Here is a 25,560-nt window from a genome sequence, read left to right as displayed (position 1 = left end):
ATCCCGCTTTGGCAGTTGAGTTGGAGACGGTGATGTCATATGGCGTTCTCGATATTAGCGGCTTTGAGAAGGGTTAAATCGGAAGGTGGAAAAAAATTAAAGAGAAAAAAGGTACGACTTAATGCACGAATGATCCTCCTCTGCGGCCGCGCCACTCCCGCAGGCGATGCTGCTGCCGCTTCATTGATCTCCCTCTCTTCTCTAGATCTACATATGCTGCAAACCCTTAACCTCGTCTCCCCGATTCGATCTCGCTGCATCTCATACCGCGTTTGAGGCGTAGATATCGTCGCCTCATTGCGCGGTCATCGGAAGCGGCGAATTGAGATCGAGGCGCAAGCGGAGGCGGGAGAATGGGGGCGAAATCCAGGGGGTGCAGCGGGTGGCTAATCTTTATCGTGGTGGCGTCTCTGATTGTTGCCGTAATCGTCTACGCCGTTAAGAAGAAGCAGGAACACAGGGACGCGCTCCCTGTGCCGGGGCCGCCCGGGGCCCTCGATCACAAGTACGCGGATGCGCTAGGCGTGGCTCTGCAGTTTTTCCAAGTGCAGAAGTGTATGTCCTGTTCGGCCTCTGATTCTTTGCTCCTCTCTTATTGCATCGTATTCAAAATTACTTCCTTGTGTGGTGATACGGATTTCTTGGGCTCAAAATCTATTCCCTTTTCCCTCTTTACTGGTTAAGAAAAATGGCATTTGTCGAACAATATGCATTTCGTCCGACCTCAGAGCCAAAGCGCAATGACATCGGTATTTTTGGGCTGTGAAATCCCTCAAAAAGAATTGGATCATTGGGAATTGAGATAGTCCATTTCTAGATAGTTTTTATGGAAATTAAGGTAGTCACCAATTGTAATTTTTATCCCATTTATTTATTTATTTTGTTTCAACACGATTGCCAGACTTGCTTGTGACCATTGCCTTCCAAAAAGAAAAAGAACTTTACAAGTAAATGAATTAGATTCGTTTTTTTCCTTTGAACAATGTGTTTGCTTATTGATTCCCTTCAGCGGGTAAGCTGGTCGATAACAAGATCCCTTGGAGAGGGGACTCTGCGTTGGATGATGGAAAAGAGGCAAGATTGGACCTCTCCAAAGGAATGTATGATGCAGGTGACCACATGAAGTTTGGCTTTCCGATGGCATATACTGCAACAATATTGTCTTGGGCAATTCTTGAGTATGGGGATCAAATGTCTGCTGCGAAGCAGTTGGATCCGGCTTTAGATGCTCTCAAGTGGATCACAGATTATTTGATTAATGCTCATCCCTCCGACAATGTACTATATGTTCAGGTGACAAGAATTGAACATTTTCTATTCCTTTTCTTTGAATTTTAGGAAAAGAACATTTACACGACACCAAAACTCTCTGGTATCTGTTAAATAATTTAAGATTTCTGACAATCCTTGCCAATTTAAAATTCTCATTTTCTATTATTTAACTTCACCTGACTTGAGTTGAAGAGGGTGACTTCATTGCTCCACATTTAGTTAATGACAGTTTGCCTTTTTAGATGACAGGCTTGACCATAAAGATGCACAATAATCATTCTTCAACAGAATCACATGAAAGATATCCACAAAAAATAGGCAATTATGATTCTTAATTTACAATCTTTAATTGATATGATTGCAAACGTAAACGTTTGGCATGCGTGCTTGTCATACAGGATGTTTATGGTGGAAATATTCAATTAGGCTGAGTACAAACCTAACTTTCAACTGCATGTTATTTATCTATAAATTATTTGGTTACTGGTTTATGTAATGATAGGAACCAAAAATCGAAATAGCTTTGCGACCCCTAAATCATTTAAGAACAATGATATACTCAAGTAAAAAATCGCAATGAAAAGCTCAAGGATAGACACATAAATTCATGACCCATCATTTCACTTTTTGTGGGCCCATCATTTATGTGTCTATCCTTGAACTTTTCATTGAGATTTTTTCCTTGAGCATATCATTTTCATCATTAAATATGAAATCTCTATTGAAGTGTTAATCATTCTTTACTCTCTTTTTATTTATTATTATTTTTTTTTTTTTGTTTTTTGCTTTAAGCTTTGCACTACTATACTTTCTTCCTTTGACGAAGTGGAATTAGATATTTGTCTCACTATTCTCATATGCATTAGTAGGAGTGTAGGACAATTGCATGCCAAAGGCAGCTTCTTTTAATACTTTTTCTTTCATTTTGAGATGCTGGTATTTATTTCTTTATTCAATACTATTGCTAACTGAAATGTGTTTCTTTTTTTCTGATTTATAGGTAGGAGATCCTGATGTAGACCACAAATGTTGGGAAAGACCAGAAACCATGACTGAGAAGAGACCGCTTACTCAGGTTAACAAAACTGCACCAGGAACTGATGTGGCAGCTGAAACAGCTGCAGCCATGGCTGCAGCTTCCTTGGTTTTTAAAACTACTGACAGTAAATATTCAGATTTGCTCCTTCAGCATGCTGAGAAACTTTTTGATTTTGCTGATAGCTACAGAGGTATCTATAGTCACAGCATTCTCAAGGTTCAGACGTACTATAATTCTACTGGATACGGAGATGAACTGCTGTGGGCAGCTAGTTGGCTTTATCATGCCACTGGAGACCAAACTTATTTAAATTATGTCACAGAAAAAAATGGGCATTCCTTTGCCGACTGGGGTAGACCAACTTGGTTCAGCTGGGATGACAAACGTGCTGGTACCCAGGTGCATATTTTTGTCTATTAAGAGAATTCCTTCTGCTACTACCAAATTATAATGTTGTACTTATAAGATAATTTTTAACTTATTCTGCTTAAATATGCAGCTTTCTTCAATTTTGTTGGTTCCGTTGATAACATAATTGTCAAGATCAGGATCTGTAATTTTCAGGTTGTTGAAGTTAATTGATCTATGCAGGTACTTTTATCCAGAGTGCAATTCTTTGGTTCAACTGAATTTTCGAGTGGAGAGAAGAAGGGTCTCCAATCGTATAGAGACACAGCCGAAGCTGTTATGTGCGGCTTGTTACCTGATTCTCCAACAGCTTCTAGTAGAACAGACGGTATGTAAAACACGCACACTAGCTTCGAATTTTAATTACTTGTTTTACCTTTCTCCTCTTCGACACATCTAAATTTTTCAATCCATGCGCAAGCATTGGACGGAAGCATTAATTGTCTTATTCTACTGGAAGAATAACCATGAAGCAACTTTTGAGCAACACTTTGGCATGTTTGCTAGATATTTCCTTCAAATTATGGAGCTATCAGCTCACACTTGTCAACTTAAGCCAAACTTGCATTGCGATTTCTCATCAACGTCGCTCTCGGTTTCATCTGCAGGTGGCTTGGTTTGGATAGATGAGTGGGATGCACTTCAGCATCCCGTGGCTGCTTCATTCTTAGCTGTCCTTTACAGTGACTATATGCTCACTTCTCGCACACCAGAAATACAATGCAGTGGGACAGCTTTTACTCCCTCTGATCTCCGTAGCTTTGCTGCATCCCAGGTGATTCTGCAAGCATGGGACACCTCGTCATTTTGGTTTTGCTCGAAGTGTCGATACTGTTGCCCTCAACTGTTTGTTCATGTTATCAGGCTGATTACATCTTGGGTGACAATCCGATGGAGCTCAGTTACCTGGTGGGATACGGAGACAGCTATCCTGAACAGGTTCACCACAGGGGAGCATCTATTCCAGCGGATGCAGACACTGGCTGTAAGGGCTTCGAGTGGCTGTCTTCCACTGATCCAAACCCGAATGTAGCTACGGGGGCACTTGTGGGAGGGCCATTCAAGAATGATTCATATATCGATCTCCGAAACAACTCGATGCAGGGCGAGCCGAGTACCTATAACAGCGCAATACTAGTTGGATTGTTATCAGGCCTGGTCACCACCTCCTCTGTCTCCACTTCCTTGAGCTGATGATTAGCATGGCTTTTACACACGCCTATTCATTAATTTTTTAAATTGTGTAATTTGCTCATCGGGTGAGTTGTCTTTGCGATTGTGATTTTCAGATAATCTCGATTGTTTTGTGCAATATGTAGAACATATGATAACATATTTCAGATAATCAATGCTACCCTGACATATTAAACATCAGATATCAAAACAACCATCAGATACCAAAATTTCAAAAACTAGCATCTGAAAGTTTTCGACTATGACCAGTTGAAGGCCAAGGTTTACAGGACTATTTCTTCTGAGGCTCATTAACTCAATTTGGCTCATCATGCTCCTATCTCACAAGGTACTCCTGAAACTTCTGCAAGTTCTATGGCAATTTTATAGTGGCATACAATAACTTGTAAGAAGCATAGGTCAGAGAAGAGAGAAAAGGAAGAGATCGAGATGTTACAATTGGTTCAGCAACAGATGAATCTATTAGTAACATGAAAAACAATACAGTTTCAGCATCCTCTAGAAAGTTAAAGGAGAGGAGGGTGAGTGCCTACTGTGGCTACTATTACACAAGCATTGCCGAAAGAACTTCTGGAGAAGTGGCCTAAACTTTGTTATAACTGTGTATAGGTTGCAATGAAACAATTCAGAATAAGCAATACGTGAATTTTATTTTACGTAAATATTTCACTGGTTAATCAATACACGATATACGAATACATGTGATGCCTTCCTGCTCTGTTAGCTTTGCTGTTAACATGCATTTGCTACATTTACACTGTACAACGATCATGGGCAATCGTTAACAGGAATGCTAACAGATGACGCTGCCTTTTCAATATTTTCTATATTTACTCATGGATAATTGTTTGGAGATGGAAAATTATCTGGAGAAATCTCAGAGGAATACGATGGAGGAGAAGCGTACTCCCATGCCGAACTAGGCTTCCACTCACTGTCAACGTTCGGCGGCAGGCTGAAAGGAAAGCTGAGACCTTTCGCTTCTCCTCCACACTCGATGCCGCTGAGATTGCAAATGGATTCTGCAGCTTCTAAACTTGGAGTGAACTTCATGGGCAAATCCACTGAGGTTTGGCTGTGCTGATGCAGATGCTGGTGGTGGCCTGAGTCCAAGTTTATCAAGGCTGGTGATTGGATTTCTTCCGAGGAGAAGAGGAAGTTGGGGGCTGTGATTTCTGCACTTGAAATAGGAAGAGGAGATGGGGTGAAGTTGATGAGATTGCTGTGCTTGTAGGAAATGGATTCAAAATCAAGATGGTAGCCCATGGAACTCTCCTGCTGCTGCTGCTGCACCTGCTGCTGCTTGTTCCAAGCAAATTGAATGGCGGAGCCGGATTCCGCAGGGCAAGAAGGCATCTTTGAGATCGAGAACAGGTCTTCTCCGTGAGGCTCGGCGGCGACCAGGGGCATCCAGGGATGCGCGAGCGCTCTCTGTGCCATGGAATTGCTCTTCTTGAAGATCTTACAAATCGCCCACGCCTCCTGTTCATCGAAACCCTTGAATTGAAGCCGCCGAAACCAAAATAGCACAAAAGAGAAATCAAATTCTCACATTGACGGGTACGTGCTTCTCGGAGGGCCTCCTGGGCGACGGCGACGGCGACGCGCAGAGGAGCGCCGGCAGCCGGAACTCGTGCATCATCCAGTCGGTCTTGACCCCCTTGGCGGCCCTGCCGCGGTAGAAAACAAGGGATTTCTTGAGGCCGATGCATCGGGTTCCCTCCGACGAGTAGATAGGCCGGTCGGTGCCGGTGGCCTTCCAAAATCCGGCCCCCGTCACTCTGTTGGGCCGGGCGCTGTTCTTGTACTTGCGGTCCCGCGGGCAGTAGAAGTACCATTCCTTCTCCCCCGTCGTTGCCAACTCTTCATATTTATTATTTTTTCAACAAGAAAATTAGAAAAATAAAACTGATCACTAAATTATTAATTTATAAAATAAAATGGATGCCGGTGAGGTCATATGTTCTGATCTGTAATCTGATCTGTTTCGTAATTTATATGTCGGACTACTATTGAAATCTGATCCAAATTAATTACGATCTTTTCTAGATTCATCTTCCCATCTAAATTATAATTTTAGATTGAGTCAGACGACCGAAGACCACTAGCGATGGACAAACTATATGGTGCCGAGCAAGGGATAGTTCATCCACCTTCGACGGCATCTGACCGTCTGACTCGATCTTTAATTTATAAAATATTTTTTAAAAAAACATCTCGCTATCGACTATATAAATCATTGTACGTCATTAAAATCAATTTCCTATTATATTATCATTTATATTTAAATAAATTTTATTTTATTTATTAATTCTTTTAATTTTCCTCTCTCTAAATCATCTAATTGAAATATTTATTCATCATCATCTAGTATATAATCCTTATCCTATTAAATTAGATGTGTTTTTAGAGAGTTTTTCCTTAATCAGTATAATTAATTCCGATTTTGTTTTTAAAAATAAAAATAAAAACGAAAACAGAACTAAAATTGCTTACTTGGAAGATCCCATGGATCATACTTGTAGATGTCAAGTTGTCTGATGAGTTCAATAGGTAGAGATTTCTGCTGAATCTTTCTCTTCAAGTAGAACCCCACCAGTTCCTCATCAGTCGGGTGAAACCTGAAACCAGGCATCACAATCTCATCTCCCCTCTCCATCTCACTCTGATCCATAGAACTGAAACCTGTTTCTCACTTTGAGTGCGTTTGTAATATCACAAGCTTCATGAGCTTTATAGTGTTTCAACGCATGACAGTGGCCTTGTAAACAAACGTGGGGGGCACTTTAATTAAAGGTTGTAAGGGAGTTCGAGTCAGAGGAGATGAATAAAATACTGCATGCCTTGCTCCATTCTTGAACTCATTTGGTTTGTTTAATTGAGGAGATGGGCATCTGAAGAAGACTACAAGTTTAGCAGCAAATGGAGGTCATCAATCATTTTCTTTCCACACCTCCAATTTGATCATACAAGTAATTGTGCTTGGTGCATTAGAGAACAAAAAAATAATCCAATTGCCACCAAAATATACCACCCTAATCAAAACTCTTTAACTGCTGCCATAATATCACTACTTCTCCCTTTCAGATATGTACCCTCACTTTGTCACTATGTAGTTTAGGGTTAAGACTTCCCTTTCGTGCCTAATCAGTACAATTTTTGCGCTGCAAGATACTGTGTCCTCTTTCACACTCCATTTGAAACAGTAAGAAATTCACACCCGAACTGCATTGGCCTTGATATGTAGGCAAATTATGATTAGATAACAGTGATCTTTAGTTTTTAAAAAGGAAAAAAGAATGAGAAATGATATTTTGTTCCTTTTATCTTACACATTCTTTGACGATCCTCACAAGTGTAGACGTCTGGAAGTACTCCCGAGCGTTTTGATTCACTTTTTGAGAATCGTGATGCTCGGACAGGCATCCGAGTACCCAGACTTATAAGGGCCGTCCAGAAATGTGCAGGATAAGAGGATCCATACCGGTTTATTTATCCAATACATAATTTAGGATAAAAAAAATTAATTTATTAAATTTAGATATTTATTTTTCATTACATCATATATATATATATATATATATATATATATATATATATATATATATATATATAAGTTTTTCTATTTTTTTTCTCTCTCCTCTATAATTTTTAAGGAATAAAATTTATTTTTTAAATTTAAAGAATAGATAAAATAGTTGATGTAAATATTTTGTAGTTACTCTATCTAAATTTTAGAATAAATTTTTAGATAGAATAATAGATGATATTTAATTGGCCAAGTTGCTGACGATCTACAATGATAAATAAGTGTGGTTACTAACCTGGATGATTTGATGAAGAGGAACTGGATAGTGACGTCCTAAGCAATATTTTTTTTTTGTTTTTATCTCGTAAAGATTTCTGGAGATGAATACAAATTGCCCCGTTTTGATTATTTTTATCAAAATTGACACATTTGGATGCATCTATGATTTTCTTTGACCCTCGTCCATTGTTTGCGTGCTGGGAAGATGCGAAGCAGTCCTTTGGTGACCTCCATTGGTGGGAAATGAAGTTCAACAATTATTTTTTTCGAGCAGCCTTTGTTGTCTACTCCTTTGATTAATAATTTATTTCCACTCTCATGATTTAGGAATGCTTTAATGGCATAGATTGAGGTTAGATTTACATTTGACACAGCCATATTAAAATATAAAATATCAATAACTGGTGATCTTTGAAAAGAAAACTGGCAACTGCGTTAGAATTGCTTGATCTAATGTACTATTATTCAAATAGAAAGTAGTGTATCTCTTTATTCACATTCTCTATATCCATCCTGCAGGGAAAAATGTAGACCTAAAGGGCTCATACTCAATTACTCATTCATCCGACAGCGGGAGACAGAACGTTATCATCCACTTCATTATTTTTCCATCTTTTCAGAAAATGGAGTTGCCAACGCAGGTGCAAAACCTGTTGTAATCACATAAAAGTCTGTTAAAATCATTGAAAATATCATACCAAGGGACAAGAAAACCTTTAAAATGAGTCGGACGAAATACAAACACCTCGATTTTTATACCCTCCTAATGCATGGACTTGATTACAGGATCTGATAATACATCCGGACAACATAATAGTGTGCCTTGTAGTGTGCCAGTGTCACTAATTATCATGAGCTGATGATGTGCACATATCTAATGACAATCGTAAAGTTAAGTTGGAAACAACTGTTGGTAGCATTCTACTTGTTAGGCATCTGGATGAGTTCAAGATTATTAGAATTAACTTAAACAAGGTCTGGTAGGATTGTAATTACCCAGTATGATACACTGAATAGTGCACAAAGAACCAGGTCCATATATTAGCAGGGTTACCAACACTGCAATACCTAGCACATTTTAGATTTTAGATGGGCAACCTAATGATGTTGAGTCAAAACGAAGGTGGAGACATGATTTAGTTGCACCCATGCTCACATAAAAAGACAAATGTTCTGAACACAAGCTTGAGAAAAGGAACCAGTAGAGAAAACTGAAAACAAACCTCTTGTTGAAGAGCATCTGGAAGATTCTCAGCTGATACCAAGTGATGAACTTCAGCTGACAAATTCTCATTCTTGATGTCTGACCATGTGCTGGGAGGCAAGGCCAACAATAGAACAGTTAAAACATCACTGGTTGTCGGGTGCATCAAAATGCAATTGTCCAATGCGGAATCACATTGATTCCCCAATGTTGCTGCTGACTCTGGCACCAGCATATCAACCTCCTGTTCGTCGCCGCCAGAGACTACAGTTCCAGAAACAACAGTAGTAGGCTCGTCGCCATTAACAATAAAGCATTTAAGACATGTTGCTTTGCAGCAAACTCGTGTTCTAGATGTTAATCCTCCTGATAATAGTGCTGCACCTTGGCAGCATACATTAGCTGCAATAGCAGATAGTGAATCTTTTTCTCTTAGTTTGCAATTTGAAGTAGAAGATAATATCATGGCTGCTACATATTTTGATAGCTCAGTCTCACGTACTTGTTCCAGAACCTTTTCCTGAAATTTATAAAGTTTTTAGGGAAGATCAATGAATCAATAACAAGATAGAAAAAAGAGAACAGACAGACCTTCAGAGCAAGTCTTTCTTTCTCCTCATTGGTTACGCCAGATCCATCTTCCTCTTGTCTCCTAACTTCTGCAATCCATTTGATAAAATTTCCAGCACATGCAGGCAATGATTTTAGTATAAGATAGAGAATTTGGTTGATATTTTCTGGCATCTCAGACTGTAAAAGAACAGGAACATCATCGATCAAGTACTTTGCAATGCTCATCCAGCTCTCGTCTCTGCAGCTCTGAAAATCATTCCATGGTTCATACATCAATTACATTTTTGAAAGGGTTAATTTATCAATTAACCATGAACTTCAGAAATCACATAACACTGATCATACATAATTAACAATTGTGGCAATCAAAGAAAAAGTTGTCTTTTCCTTTTGCTTAATTAACAAATTGATACTTAAGGGATTGAACTTGTTCCCAGAGGATTAGCATTTCAATTGTAATACAATTATCTAAAATCTGCATCGATCATACTTACAACAAGTTAAAGAATTGTGAGAACAATTAGAGAAATATACTATTTATTATATTTTACCTACATATATATGCACTCTCTCTCTCTCTCTCTCTCTCTCTCTCTATATATATATATATATATATATATATAAAGTTAAAGAATGTGAAACAATTAGAGAAATATACTATCAGTGATAAAAAAAACCAAGCAGATATTTTCTGGATATTTTATAGATATTTTATATTTTACCTATATATATATATATATATATATACATGGGATGGCCATAGATATCAGTGAGCAGGGTAACAAAACTCTCCCTCATGATGACAATGAACCATGATAGATCAATATAACATAAGATGATAACACCTAGAAGCAATAGGCATTATTGATGTGCAAATTATATACAAGTACATATACTAGTTGAAAGTGGATAGAATGACAAGGTATATTTTGTTGGTTGTAGCCTAATGTGTCTAGAATAAAAGCATAGTTAGGGTCCTCAATAGCTTATACTTTTGGGAAAAGTTAATATCAAATCAAACTTATGTATCTTCAGATCATTTTATTCAGACAGTGGAAAAGTGAATATCAAATCAAACTTATATTCGGATCATTTTACTCACCCAGTACAGTCAAAGAAAAACACTATCATGTTTATTCACCCAGTATAGTCAAAGAAAAAACTACGCTGTATTTCTGTAAAGGGAAAAAAGGATTAAATCTTTACCAGTGTGTAAAGGAAAGATGGTGCTTTCTGATGGCTTGAAATAAGCATAAACCTGTAAGTATTAGAAACTAAAGATTGAGAACAAAGCTCAAGGCAGATGTGTACCAACAACTGTTAGATATATTGCAAATAAACTAATTTAGCTAAACCTGCTGAAAATACGTGAAGTCTTGTACTACCGAATACAAAACATAAATGTCCATAAAGATTTATGTTTTATTGTGTTCAGTTCTATAAACAGCAGAGTAAAATAGGTAAATCGATGCAACAAAAGAAAGGCATAATTGTCTACCTATTAATATCAAGATAGTCAAGTGTATGTGAGTCAACAACAATAGGATTTATATGAACAGATATTATATTTTTCAATTTCATCTCAGGAGCAGAAACTTACGTCATTTGTACCATAAACATTGAGAAGAGTTTCCTTTTGACAATCATATCATTTTAGTCAGAGTTCAGGCAGTGAGGCGACAAGTTCTAATCTTGAATGAAAATAAACATTAGAAACTTAAGCTTAAGATCAAGTAGTGAGTGTTGCTACCTTCAGCAACACAAGATAAATACTAAGGATGTCTTTAAGATGCATGAAGAAAACTTCCTAAAGTTTTCATAAACAGGAGAGTTCAGTTTAGAAAAAAAACAATGTTTTTGGATTCATAGCAAACCAATCCAAAGCACATTTATACTTCTACATCACTCATGTACTTAGCACTCTATTCAAATTAGTATCTTGGTTGAGTAGAAGGGCCCAGCACTATTAGCCCACAATTAAGCAGGTTGTTATCTTTCAGATGTGACAAGTTCAATATAGCTAACTCTTACAATTAGCATCTGATTTTGAACGATGATGTGTCTAACATCCAAAGATATGGCTAACTTATATCAATCAATATCCAATTAGCAATATAACATTTAAAAGATCCTAAACATCTTGTTTCATCCTCCCATTTTCATACCCGGCCTGCCAATTTCAAGTGCACCTGTGTCACCCTTGTGTAGCCACTAACCAAGTTAGACAGCAAGGATCAATTTGCAAGATTAGGAATGGCTACAATTTTTGTAATTGATCAATCAGCAAGATTGGCTGGAGATGGGGCACAGGGTGGTCAGAATAAAGCCAACCGCATGCTGCCTTGCAAGTCAACCATATAGGACAGCTGATCAGCATGATAAAGCTCACTCAATAGAAAATTGTATGGCAAAATTGTTTTCAAAACTCATTGTGTGGGTATATATTAGTTACAAATGGAAGTTCTGGAAACTAATTGCATTTTAAAATTGTTTTAGAGCTGGTAAACAGATACATATAATAGCCAGTAGTAGAACTAGCAGTAAATAGTGGCTAGCCAAAGAGATAGACATGAAAAATATACAAAATAAGCATTAAAATAATTTTCTCAGCCAGTTGCATGTAAATCAGATTCAACTTCTAACTGCAAATCTATTAAAAATATCACTTATACAACATAGGATTATGAGGATTGCTTGCATCAAATCATCAGATATAATATTATTTCTTTTCCATTTATTTCTCATGTGATCACATATAGCATTATATCAAGAACATTATGTTTCCAAAAGTAGTTTGAATCATGCAATAAATACATTTCACAGAAAGATGCTCTCAGTAACAGATAGCAAGATAAATTTATAATTCTATTAAATTCAGTTAAAGACTTATTTTCTAAACCTACATGTTTTTCAAAAAGATGGATGAATAACATCTGAAAAATTAAGTATACCCCCTAGGATGCCCAATCGATTCATCAACTGTTTCCATGGCTTCCCAAAGAAGAGAAAGTGGAACCCAGTGAGGAGGATACTTAAAACGGGCTACATCCAGAATAAGTGCCATGTCACTTTCTGCGTGATATCCTCCAATTGGTGAAAAATGACCAGCTCCAGTCTGTTAAGGAGAATGAAGAAGAAAAGGTGCAATCAGGCATTCCTTGCAACAACATGACTAGGAACAGATAAATGTCAGAAGCATCAAAAACTTGTGATCATCAATGTGATGAACTCATGTAATAAGTACATTGATAACTGTGCATAAAGTCAGTATTTCTAGCTCAAAGAAGAGCACAGCCATGAAACATAGAAACCAAAGTCTGCTAGCTTTGTATACCTTTTTATGGATTAATAAATATGGAAGAATCCATAAGTTTCCCTTGATATCTGCACAGGGATGCGTGACTGACATGATGGTCAAATTCAGTATTGGAATCAGGGTTGGATGGTTAAAAAAATCAATGTATTCTGTGCTGGTAGGGGTATAACCTAGCCGTGCCCAACCCAAATGAGGAACAGTGGTGTGGGGGAGCCTCATGTTCAATACCAAAAAAAATGAAAAAATAAAAAGTAAAAAAAAAAATCAAAGCATCAATAGTATCCGATGGGTAGTAGAGGAGAACTGAAATTGACAAGACAATTATCAAAAATAATAAAAATATAATAATTTTGTTTATGAGACAATGAGTTATATTGAATCATATTGAGAACATTATGTTTCATTAAAATTTAGAAATTAAAAAGTAATAATATGTTTTATATGTAATAGATACTAACAAAACATGTTTTATTATCATAATGTCAATTATATTATTGATTAAACCATATTTTAGAAATAAAAGTATTAGACTATTGATATATAAATAGATCTACAAATAAAAACTAATAATGATAAAAATAGATGGAAATGATATTTAAAATATAAAATATTATAATATTATTAAAAAAAATTATATATTGTTTATAGTTTATATTATAGGCACTCTTGATTCATTGGGACCTCAGACACATCAGAATCAAGCTCAATGAGAAAGGGATTTTGAGCCACTCTTGATCAAGAGAGATGTATTCTACTCAATCCATGGAAACAACAACTTTTATCCAGTTACAATTCAAAATTTAAATTCAAACTGATTCCTTGTATCAGACTCCCTCCTATCCAACAAGGGAAATAACCCTTTGTTAGTACGCTCAGCACTATCTATTCTTCAACATCCACAACCCTTGTTCCCAGAATATTGCAACTTGAAATTTAAGGATCGTTGAACTTCCTTCAACAAAGGTTTGAGGTACCATCATCAAGATAATTCAGACTTGATGGCACAATGGTCTTTTTAAAACTAAGTCCTCCATCGTTACTGTGTCCGTTGATGTATGGTCAGAAATCCTTCAGTTCCAAGCTTTTTGAAATACAATTTCCAAGTCCATGACGTCCTTGATTTATCCAATCTTTTATGAGAGGATGAAACAACTCCGTCCATGACGAACCAGTCATAACCGGTTCCAAGCCCGAATAAAGAAGGGGGGTTGCGTTAAGTTGTTTAAAACTATGGAAAATATTTAATGAATGGATCCATTAAACTATTGTGCTAATGCTAGGTTGTTTCCCGAAATGAGCGCGTTGCAGGGTCTGACTGTAACGTGAACCGTTATATCTCCAAAACTCGGGTGTATGCTAAATATGTAAGAGTTTGCGTTGCATGATCCGACTATAACGTATCAGCAATAATCGCTACATCTCCATGAGAAATTGGGTGTAGTGTTAAATAGGCAAGACTTCTCACACCATGGATTGGATAAGAACAAATATAATAGGAAAACTAATAGTCTAAGATTTAAAACATGGAACATAAAAACCCATACTGGTAAATCAATGGAGGTAGTTGATACGATGATTAAAAGAAGAATTAGTATTTGGTGTGTACAAGAGACAAAATAGGTAGGCGAGAAGGCAAAGATGATAGAGAACTTGGGTTTTAAGTTCTGGTATACGAAAAAGAGTAAAGCAAGAAATGAAGTGGTATTATTATAAATAGTTCGTTAAAGGATGAAGTTGTAAGAGTAGTTGGAAAAGGGGATCGAATTATAACCCTTAAGATAACAGTGACGAAAGAAACTATAAACATAATTAGCGTATATGCACCGCAAGTAGGATTAAATGAAGCTACCAAATCAAAGTTTTGGGACGACATAGATGAAATATCACTAAGCATTCTGCCAAATGAAATGATTTTAATAGGAGGTGATTTAAATGGGCATGTCGAAGTGAAAAATGAGGAATATAAGGGGGTACATGGGGTTATGGGTTTAGAACGAAAAATGAAGAAAGGAAAACTATATTAGATTTTGAAATAACATATAATCTTATATTAGCTAATATATTTTTTAAGAAAAGAGAAAAATACTTAGTCGTGTTTGCAAATTGACTTTCTTATGGTTAGGAAGAAAGAAAAATTTGTAAAGATTGCAAGGTCACTCAGATAAATTTCCCCAAAAACAACATATAAAGAAATAAAAAAGATGATGGAAAATGGTTTTTTTACTTTTATTTTTTTTTAATTCCATTTTCTAAGAAATGTAAAACAACAAACTAAAATTGACAGGAACCCTTACCTTTTCTAGTGTGACATTGACATCCTATCCAGAAAACAAAGTGAAAGAGAAAAATTAACACTACGATGAAATTTTGCAACATAATAGCATCCCTCCAACTCCAAGGACCATCAAACTAAAATTTCAATATGGAATAATGAGGAAGCAACAATACCATACTAAAAATTTTTTGACAGAAACACTAATTGCTACCACAAAATTTGTCAAAATATTTAAGGATAAAGGTAAAAATACAAAAAAGGAAACTTGAGAAACAAAAAGACCAACCAAACCTGTTTGAAATGCTTTCTATGATATGATGCTATCAAATGACAATCTTCTGAAGAAGCACATTTGATAACATGATTACGGAAATTGCCAATGTTACTTTGGTTTGTACGAAAAGCTTCAACTTTAGCACCAGCACAATGGGCCAAGCAAGCAACTTTTCCAAATGTGATGCCTTTAGCTTTAACTTTCTCCAGAGGTTCACAACAATCCAACATGGACTCATCATACCACCTCCATGGACCTAAAAGTGAGGAATTACTACATATCATGAATTAAATAAACATTAAAGAAATGAGATAGATATCAAAGTTAAAGACTAACATTACAATCTTATTAAGATGTAGAATCGAGTCGAACATAAAAATCATGTAAGATCATCTTACATTATCATTACTAGAAGTCACAAATTAGTATTCAGAAACATAAGATTTGTAATATTGAACAACCATAAGTTAGAAATAACTCTGGATTCAACATTGGATAGAATATCCTTCATGCTTGTATCAACTAAAAATTAGAAAACTGTTCAATGGTCAACTTAAATCAGAGAAAGTAAATTTCCTTCACAACACCATAAATTAAAGATAATCATAAACAATAAATTAAAACAATCTCAACATATTGAGTCAACAAGAATTTGTAAAGCAGGAAACAATTTGTACAAAAAAGAACCTGTGAAGAGTAGAGATTACAAATTAGGAGAAAATGAAATTGAAGTTGGTGAAAGAAGTAATACCTTTCCATTTTCTCCCAGGATCTATTGCAAGAGCATTCAAAACCATAGACAAACTGGCCAATCCACAGTATGCTGGCTCTGATTGGGTTTGGAAGTGAGAAATTAGCTTAAAGAAGCCTTCCATTGTTCCATTTTGAAGTGCTTCAAAGAATAATCTCTGCAAATTTTACCAAATAATAATACATTTGCATTTGCACACACTTATGAATAAAACTCACCAATATAAATGCAGTCCTAGTATTTACCTTAATATAATCATTGTTTTTATGATCTAAAGTTGTTAGAAAATAAATTTGTATTTTACATTTGAAAAAGGGAAACTACAACTGTACAAAATGCATCCTAGAATTTACCTCAATATAATCATTGGTCAATCTTCAATGATTTGTAATAGTTAAGAAATAATAAATATTTTTAAACTACAACCATGTATGTATAACGTAGGTAAGGTTGCATACAATAGACCCTTCCCAGACTCCATATTGGTCGGAGCTTCATACACCGGGCTGCTTTTTTTTTTTTTACAACCATGTATGTATAATCTCTAGGCCTAACCAATTTACCAAAGAATTATGAAGGAGATTAGGCTGATTATTTACCATTTCTAACACTTTCATCAAGTTAATAAATAGTATCTATCATCCATGGATTTTTAAATTGATCCTAATCCAAACAGTTGAAAACATTTTGGTAATATTTTCTTTGAATATTAGAAGAGGTGTGACACATGCATAGTGGAGATTAAGCAAAGAATCTGAGATGTGAGTGGAGGACAATGAAGGAAAAGGAGAAAGGAGGGTAGGTTTCCACTGTTACTACAGAAATAAATTTTCATTTCTGGGCCTGACCAATTCATCAAAATTAGGAAAGATACTAGGTCTATTGTTTACTAGTTCTAACAACGGTAAGATGATAAAAAATAAAATAAGGAAAAAATATGATCTAAAAAAGATTAATATGTTATTCTTTTCCCTTGCTACTTGTCAAAAAATATATTGCTATTAGCCAAAAAAAAAAAAATGTCATCATGGGTGAAACAAACTATATTTTACATTCCAACAACTTTAGCACAAATCAGACAAGTGCATAACATATTGTCCTATTCTATTGTAATTTCATAAGAAAAACAATTCAACAGTGCTTATTTGTGTCTTATTAACATTTAAGTAAACAACATAGATATTAAGGTTGCCTGTGAGTTTGTTGAGAGTGTAGCATCCATTCAGTTCACTGTTTTACTATTTCTAATCATCATCAATGGCTGTTAGCCCCAACTATCACTAATTATATTTTCTCTGTATAAGTAGTTTTTAACTTCGCTCTTCCCTGAAACATCTTGCTTGCCTAGCTAACAAAACTCTTGCGTGTAGCACTTGAGACCTCACAGTAGTATAATAGGCTTGCTCATGTATCACAAATGTGCAGCTTTGATCTCAGTCACTTCTCACATGAAGGTTCCAACTTAGCGCATGCTTGTCAGCTGCAAAGGATATCCCACTAATAATGAAATTTATGGGTTAGCTTGTGTATGTTTAGCTCACTTCAATTTACCTTTGAACCATCCCCATTCTTCCCCACCTTGTCCTGTCCAATTCAACCCTTCCTCCCTCATAAGTCCAAAACCTTCTTCCCTCAGCTCTAAACCCCCAGATAATCCTACCTTGAATGGACTCCATGCCATTTCAACCTGGGTGGTTTCTCCCATCTTGGTCAAGTTAGATCTACCTTGACCGAACCACACTCACCTCAACCAATATCTGCACAATTCAACTGAATTGATTAGGGTTCCTTCCATGATACGGCAGAACTCAAATCACCTTGGCCAACCTCGGACTAACTTCCATTAATAAGAAAATTTACTTCTTCACATCCACGATGCAATAAGTCATGTAATTACGATTATTGATACCAAATGTGTTGCTATAAGATCTATGTTTATAAGAAATTAGAAAAAGAATATAAATTGAATCAAAAATAGCTCACATCTTTTCATGAGAACAATATCATGAAAAAAAAAAAATGACATGATCACCAGTCATTTTTCTACTAGTACTTGAATAGTCAACACCCAATGTCCACAGCACACACAAAAACGAACTTCTTCCCTTTGACCACAACGTATCAGAAGTTAAATCACAGAAAAGGCATGCAACATTGAACATGGCGGCGTATTTACTCGCCCTCCGTTTACCCTCAAAGCAAAATGAAAGAAGCGTTATGAGAGAACTTATCACCAATGCCTGCACTTAACGATCGAATAAACAACTAGCAGGACGACAGAACTGACTAAATGGAACCAGGAAAATCAATTTTAAAACGATGCCAAGGATAGATAAAACTGAGGTTGCTCTGTGCAACCAAACTAATCAAGAAAACCCTAACTCTGGCTGGTTTCCCACGTCAAAGAGGATCGAAGAGAATGTGAGGGGGCACACTCACCTTTCCCTCGGAGGACGCGAACTCGATCGCCGGCGGTGAGGGAAGTATTCGGCGATAAAGACCTGCCACCGCCATTTTGCCGCTCTTCCTCAGTTTTTGCTGGTTTATTCCTCCGTCTTGGCGTTCCATTCTTTATTACAACACTGTAATATTTGTTTTAGACAGTAGTTATATTTGTTATTAACTCATTATCTTTACATCAAAATCACACGATAATAATTTTAATATTATGTGAAGGTTAATTTATAATTTGAAAAATAATTTTAATATTGTGTGAAGATTAAGAAATATTCAAGGATAGAAATTTAAAATGATGAAATCAAAAATGAAATGATAAATCATGAATTTATATATCTATTCTTGAATATTTCATTGAAATTTAATTTTATTATTTAATTAAAATATTTATTGCTTTTGGTAAAAAAAAGAATTCGAATTTTGAAAATAGTCAAAATAAATATATTATTTTTTTAATAAATTATATTCAAAAGTTTAACATATTTTAAAAATATATATATTAAAAAAAAGTAAGCTTTTTACCGGTATTATTATGTGATCTAGTTATGATAATTTTTAATTATGAAAATAATCTTTACGAGATATAAAATTGTCTTTTTAATTTTTACTAATAAAATTAAATATCCCTAATAATATTTATTTTCCAAAAAGATAGAAAATAATTATAAATGAAGTATAAAACTATTAAAGAGGTTCTAAGAAAACACATTTAAAAAGTATTTGTTTTAAAAAATAATTAATATAAATGTTAATAATAGAAGAATGCGAAGATTCTTATATAAACATAATCTAATTAATCATGAAAGAATTTGAAATCTTATGTGTAGTATGAATTCTAACGACCAAATAAGCATTTGAATATAAAAAATATAAATACATGAACAATATCTTATTTCTACGAATTATAATATAATAAGAATAAAAGTTTTAAAATAATGACATAGAACCTGATTGCAATAGAAGTATTATTATTATAGCGTCATCTTTTCCCAATCTCGAGCTCCTTAGGAAGAAGAAGAAGGTTGATCTTCCAAGAGGTTTAGATTGGACGACGTCGAATCCTCTTCGTCTAATGGGGAATGAAAAGTTGTCAAAATGACATCTAAACTTTTGATGACTAACTCTATATATTAGAGAATTTGATTAATTATCAGCCCATAGATAATAATGGATCGGGCTAATAGGTTATACACGGTAAATCTACATCCGATAACTCGAAACCAAATGAACTTAAGTTTGATCACTTAAACGAGTTCAATTCGTATTCATATGTACAACTTACAAATAAACCCATCCAAAAGGAAATGTCTAACAATCTCCCACTTGGATTATATATAGTTGTAAATGAAATACTAATATAACTTTAATTGATATCAAACTTTATCGGTACAAAATATCCCTGTAAATAATCTTGTCCATAACTTCATTGGTATAAGACTAACGAGGTCATAACTACTATATATGCATATAACAAGCCCCAATAGTAATCACAATATCAAAGTTATTAATGACATAGATCAATATGTAGATGTATAGAGTGGAATTATATGAAATGTGACCAATACATATCAATTTTCAACTGATCCAAAGTGACTTAAAAGAGTCTGATCATATTTACAAATAACTTGTGTTAAACTGTAATAACAAATTATAATCCAAACTTTATAATTTCAAAAGAAATCTATATCATATTTACAAATATCAAATGTTAAATAACAACAGTAAATCATGATATAATATTCAAAGTGCCAAAACAACATATAAAATATCATTAATGTTTTTAAATTTAAAGATATATAATAATCAAAATAAAATGTTTGTCTTTATTAATATAGAGCAATAAATAAATGCATACTCCGACCAGTGGCGGACCGACGGGGGGGGCTGAGGGAGGCTTCAGCCCCCCCAAACGTGGCTGCCATCCACTGAAGAACGCCGGACGGTAAGAAACTTTCCGAGCGACTCAAGAGGCTGAGGAGGCTTCAGCCTCCCCCCACTTGGACGCTGCGTCGCTGCCCATGGGCCATGACGAGTCGACGCTTGCTGCCGGCGTGCCGCGGTGCTGGTGCCGCTGCGGGCCTGCGGGCTGCGGCTGCGGCGCTGCTCGCCTGTGCCACTGCGGCCTGTGGCACTTCGTCTGTGCACTGTGCTGTGCGGTGTCATGTGTGCAGTTGCGGTGCCAAGACGAAGACGAAGGTGGCGTTTTTTTTTTCATAGCATTTTTAATTAAATAAGAGGTAACTTAGTAAGTGGGCCCAAGTGTGCAATGTTTAATAAATGAAATAATAATAAAAAAAAATAAAAACATTAAACACGTTACACACTTACACGTCCTCTGCGTTATTTCCTTTTTCTTTAATTCTTTGCCAATTGCAGATTTGCCCTTTCGCCCTTTCGCCCTTTTCTCTGCTCCTTCACAGAACGAGTGAACGACGGCGGAAAGAAACCCTAAATCCCTAACATCTTCCTCTCTCACTCCAACTCTCCTCCAGCTCCTCAGTGAAGTCGCGGACCCGCGGTCTCGCTCGCGAACAACCAAGCGGCAAGCGGCGACACTGTCTACGATCAGATTTGGTATCTGTTTGTCTTCCCGTTCTAATACAAATCCGGCCGAGATATGTCTGAGAGAGTATCTTTCCGGTCAAAGTGTTAATCCTTCGTGACAGTCTGACAGATAGCTCCGTGACTCCGTCCCTCCCATAGTCCCATTAGATCCCAGAGCGAGTTAGATCTTCGAGCAATTAAAGAGGTAAGTTGTTGCTGCTTGGGATTTTTCTGTTCCGTAGCTCCTGTTTCCTTTGAGGTTTTATGATTTGGCTAAATTTTGAAATGTCTGTGGATTTTGAAAAGTCTATGAAGTATCGATGCGTGTTAGATCTGACCGAATCTCTGTCACAATAAATGTAGCTACTGCGGCAGTAGTCTCCGATCTCCAACCGGCAAGTCGGCAACCGAATCTCTAAGGCTCCAAGCTCCAACGCCATTTTTCCATAAGGTTTGAACTTAGATTTGTTGTGTTTTATTTTTTTTACAGTTTAATTTTTGTTAGAAATGCACAGAATACCATTTTACTTACCATTGAAGTTTAGTTTTCTATTAGATTGGTAATTTTTCATTATTATTTGATTTTTTTAATAAAATGTACAGAATTGCATTTGTAGTTTAGTTTTCCATTACTATTCTATTATATTGGTACTTGGTAGTGGACTAGTGGTAGTTTATTAAAGTTTTAGTTCAACTGTTCAACATATATTTTTTCATTACATAATTTATTTTTAGTTATTTATTTGTGTAGGATATGGAGAGATTTTTTAAACGAACTCGTAGTTCCGGCTCTAGCTCCTCTAATGAGCCGAATGTTATTGAACAAGTGGAAAGTCAATCCCGTGTAGAATTAAATTTGGATGATATTGTTAGTGATCCGGGATTACGAAAACCAATTGAAAAATTTGATATTGTTATTCGAGATCAAGTTCGAAGAGAGTATGTGCTCCGAGGGCCTTGTCAACCAAATGGTCATGTGTATCCGAAAACAACTTTTGGTAATCAAGAAAGAAGTTTTCAAGGAACTTGGTATAAAAAATATACATGGCTAGAGTATAGCATATCAAAAGATGCTGCATTTTGTTTTTGGTGTTATCTTTTCAAACCGTTAAATAAAGAAAATGTAGATAATACCTTTATAAAAGATGGATACAACAATTGGAAAAGGGCATTAGAAAGATTCAATCGTCATATGGGGACTGTGAATAGCTGTCACAATGAAGCTAGAATACAGTTTGAGGCTTTTCAAGATCAAAGGCATAGTGTGGGGAATATTTTACGAGTACATAGTCGCGATATGGAAATTGATTATCGCACTCGTTTAACAGCAATGTTGGATGTGACACGCTTTCTATTGAAGCAAGGGTTACCTTTTCGAGGACACGATGAGTCAACTAGTTCTTCAAATAGAGGTAATTTTCTTGAGTTGCTTGAATGGTATAGTCAACGAAATGAAGAGGTTTCTAAAGTTATAAAACAAAATGCTCCTGCAAACAATCAATTGACTTCCCCAAAAATTCAAAAGGATTTAACACGTGCTTGTGCTTAGAGATCACACTTTCTATAATTAATGATATTGGAGATAAATTTTTTTCTTTGATGGTTGATGAGGCTCGGGATAGTTCAGTGAAGGAGCATATGGGAGTTGTTTTGAGGTATGTGAATAAAGAAGGATGTGTGATTGAACGATTTCTTGCAGTTGTGCATGTGCCTGACACTAGTTCTCATTCTTTGAAAATGGCTATTGATGCTTTATTTGTGCAACATGGTTTATCATTATCTAGATTGAGAGGCCAAGGATATGATGGAGCTTCAAATATGCGTGGCGAGTTTAATGGATTGAAATCCCTGATACTACAAGAAAATCCATTTGCAATGTATGTTCATTGTTTCTCTCATCAACTCCAATTAGTTCTTGTTGCTGTTGCCCATGACAATTTTACTGTGAGTGAATTTTTTGGGTATATAACCATGATTGTGAATATATCTGGAGCATCTTGTAAGAGGAGAGATCAACTTAGAAAGATTCAACATGATAAGATAATTGCTGAATTGGAAAATGGAGAAATTACTAGTGGAAAAGGAAAAAAGCAAGAAACTAATTTAGCAAGACCTGGAGATACTCGTTGGGGATCACACTACTTAACATTACTTAGTTTATGCTCTATGTGGTCTTCAGTGATAGAAGTGTTAGGAAATGTACATGATGATGCCTCTTATTCTGCGAATAAAGGTGTTGCTGCAGGTTTAATTGAGAAGATGGAGAGTTATCAATTTGTTTTTGTGTTACATTTGATGAAGTATATATTGGGAATTACAACTGAGTTATCACTTTCCCTACAACAAGGGGATCAAAATATTGTTCAAGCCATGTCCTTGGTTAGAAGTGTGAAATGTCGACTACAAGACTTCAGGGAAGATGGATGGCAGATAATTTTGGAACAAGTTAACACATTTTGTGAATTGAATATGATTCCAATACTTGATATGGAGGGCAACATGCTAACTCGTGGTCATGGCAGGCGTAGAGGGCAACTCATCACTAATTTTCATCATTATCGTGTGGAGATTTTTTGTCAGGTATTATTTCTAAAAATCTATTTTTTTGTTAAAGAGATTTCATTGATTATTAATGTTATCATGGTTGCAAATTTGAATGCTAGGTTGTTGATTTAATTATACAAGAGATGAATAATCGTTTTTCAGAAGTTAGTACGGAATTGCTTGGTTGCATATCATGTCTTCATCCAAGAAATTCTTTCTCTCAATTTGATGTTCACAAACTCATCCATCTTGCCGATTTTTATCCCGAGGACTTCTGTGGTACTGATTATTTATTTTTGGAACAACAACTTATGAGTTACTTTTATAATCTGCGGGATGATCCTTACTTTTCTTCAATTGATGACTTGGGAATTCTTGCTCAAAAATTGGTTGAGACTGAAAAACATTTGGTGTTCCCATTGGTTTATCGTATGATAGAGTTGGCATTAGTTTTACCAGTTGCAACTGCTTCGGTTGAACGAGTTTTTTCTGCAATGAAGACTGTGAAGACTGATTTACGCAATAAAATGGGAGATGAATGGATGAATGACAGTCTAGTTGTATATATTGAAAAGGATATTTTTTCTACAATTGAAAATGAGCAAATATTACAACATTTTCAACGAATGCAGTCTCGTAGAATCCAATTATCTCCTTTTGTACCGACTCGTCAGCCGTCGCAGACTTCTGTGCCAACCCAGAAATGAAGCTCACCTATGGAAGAAAGGTAGACTAATCTTTCCTAAACTTCTAGTTTTTTTTTCTTACAAGTTAGATCAAATGTTCTCAATGTTAATTTATCAGGTTATGGTCTTATGGAGATTCGCTCGAGTATTCGGTCTTATCAGGTTCTTTGTTTATCTTTGATTCCTCAAAATTGAACCTCTTTTTTTGCTATGTTCTACACTATTTGTTATGAGAATTTCATACATATTATGATTTATGTAAGTGACATTCATGTTTATTTGACTGTAGTTTCTGCAGTAGCGTATATTATGCAAGAGTTAGAGCCTTGGAGTGATCAACACACTGGAAATGAATAGACTAGAGCTTAACTTCTTTGTCAGTTAGATTTCAGACTTCATGTGTATAATTTCTGCAGCATCATATATTATGCAAGAGTTGATGTAAAACTTTAATTATTAAATATTTTTATTTAGTCGCACAAAAAATATCTATACAATTCAGCCCCCCTGAATTTTTTTTTCTGGTTCCGCCCCTGACTCCGACTACATAAATTCTTCTTCCATAAGAAGAACTTTTATGTTCACAACATGCGTATGAAACACCTTAAGAACCAAACCTTTAGTGAGTGGATCTGTCAACATGGAATTTATGTGTTATATCTGATGACTCTATATCTTTCTTTAATCTCTAGAAACTTGATGTCGATGTACTTGGACTTTGACAAACTGCAATTGTTCTTGGCATACAATTTTGCAGTCATATTATCACAATTGATCCTCATTAGTCTATCAATGCCATCAACGATCTACAACATTGTGATGAAGTTTCATAGCCAAATCTCATGATTAATACTTTATAGCATGCTATCAACTCTGCCTCCATAGTATAAGTAGTTATTAGCGTCTGTTTAACATTCTTCCAAGATATAACTCCTCTAGCTAGCATGAAAATATAGTCGGAAGTGGACCTTATGTTATCCAAGCATCCAACAAAATCAAAGTCTGAATATCCAATCACCTCTATATGATTTGACCTCTGATACGTGAGCATATGTCCTTTAGTTTTCTACAAATATCGCATCACTCTCTTCACAACTTTCTAGTGTAATGGTTCTGGGTTACTAACATATCTGTCTAATATCCCCACTATAAATACTATATTTGGTTGAGTACAAACTTGTACATACATGAGACTTCCCACTTCTAACGCATATC

The 25,560-nt window shown here is 35.7% G+C and overlaps 4 protein-coding genes across 4 annotated transcripts; 2 read left to right on the top strand and 2 right to left on the bottom strand.

Moving 5' to 3' along the window:
- The first annotated feature begins 240 nt into the window (after nucleotides 1-240).
- On the top strand, nucleotides 241-4,083 carry LOC122001442 (endoglucanase 24-like). The gene is made up of 6 exons (XM_042556184.1): nucleotides 241-555; nucleotides 1,010-1,293; nucleotides 2,273-2,710; nucleotides 2,903-3,047; nucleotides 3,328-3,494; nucleotides 3,584-4,083. Exons 1-6 carry the CDS (start codon nucleotides 354-356, stop codon nucleotides 3,911-3,913), a joined length of 1,566 nt encoding a protein of 521 aa, XP_042412118.1. The 5' UTR covers nucleotides 241-353; the 3' UTR covers nucleotides 3,914-4,083.
- A 401-nt stretch (nucleotides 4,084-4,484) lies between these two features.
- On the bottom strand, nucleotides 4,485-6,592 carry LOC122001435 (NAC domain-containing protein 26-like). Its single transcript, XM_042556174.1, has 3 exons — nucleotides 6,410-6,592; nucleotides 5,466-5,776; nucleotides 4,485-5,395 (listed from the first exon to the last, which is right to left on the bottom strand). Exons 1-3 carry the CDS (start codon nucleotides 6,585-6,587, stop codon nucleotides 4,748-4,750), a joined length of 1,137 nt encoding a protein of 378 aa, XP_042412108.1. The 5' UTR covers nucleotides 6,588-6,592; the 3' UTR covers nucleotides 4,485-4,747.
- Nucleotides 6,593-8,162: 1,570 nt separating this feature from the next.
- On the bottom strand, nucleotides 8,163-18,694 carry LOC122021446 (glutathione gamma-glutamylcysteinyltransferase 1-like). The gene is made up of 8 exons (XM_042579568.1): nucleotides 18,554-18,694; nucleotides 16,115-16,271; nucleotides 15,381-15,619; nucleotides 12,450-12,613; nucleotides 10,705-10,756; nucleotides 9,517-9,744; nucleotides 8,945-9,445; nucleotides 8,163-8,371 (listed from the first exon to the last, which is right to left on the bottom strand). The coding sequence occupies exons 1-8, from the start codon at nucleotides 18,680-18,682 to the stop codon at nucleotides 8,282-8,284; spliced, it is 1,560 nt and encodes a 519-aa protein (XP_042435502.1). The 5' UTR covers nucleotides 18,683-18,694; the 3' UTR covers nucleotides 8,163-8,281.
- Nucleotides 18,695-22,307: 3,613 nt separating this feature from the next.
- LOC121997050 (zinc finger MYM-type protein 1-like) lies at nucleotides 22,308-24,366 on the top strand. The gene is made up of 3 exons (XM_042551266.1): nucleotides 22,308-22,527; nucleotides 22,815-23,695; nucleotides 23,779-24,366. Exons 1-3 carry the CDS (start codon nucleotides 22,308-22,310, stop codon nucleotides 24,364-24,366), a joined length of 1,689 nt encoding a protein of 562 aa, XP_042407200.1.
- The last annotated feature ends 1,194 nt before the right edge of the window (nucleotides 24,367-25,560 follow it).

Source organism: Zingiber officinale, chromosome 1A (genome assembly GCF_018446385.1).
Source record: "Zingiber officinale cultivar Zhangliang chromosome 1A, Zo_v1.1, whole genome shotgun sequence".
In the NCBI taxonomy this organism is placed as follows: Eukaryota; Viridiplantae; Streptophyta; class Magnoliopsida; order Zingiberales; family Zingiberaceae; genus Zingiber; species Zingiber officinale.
Note: the sequence above shows the minus strand (reverse complement) of the source record. Positions and strands in the feature narration are given on the sequence as shown.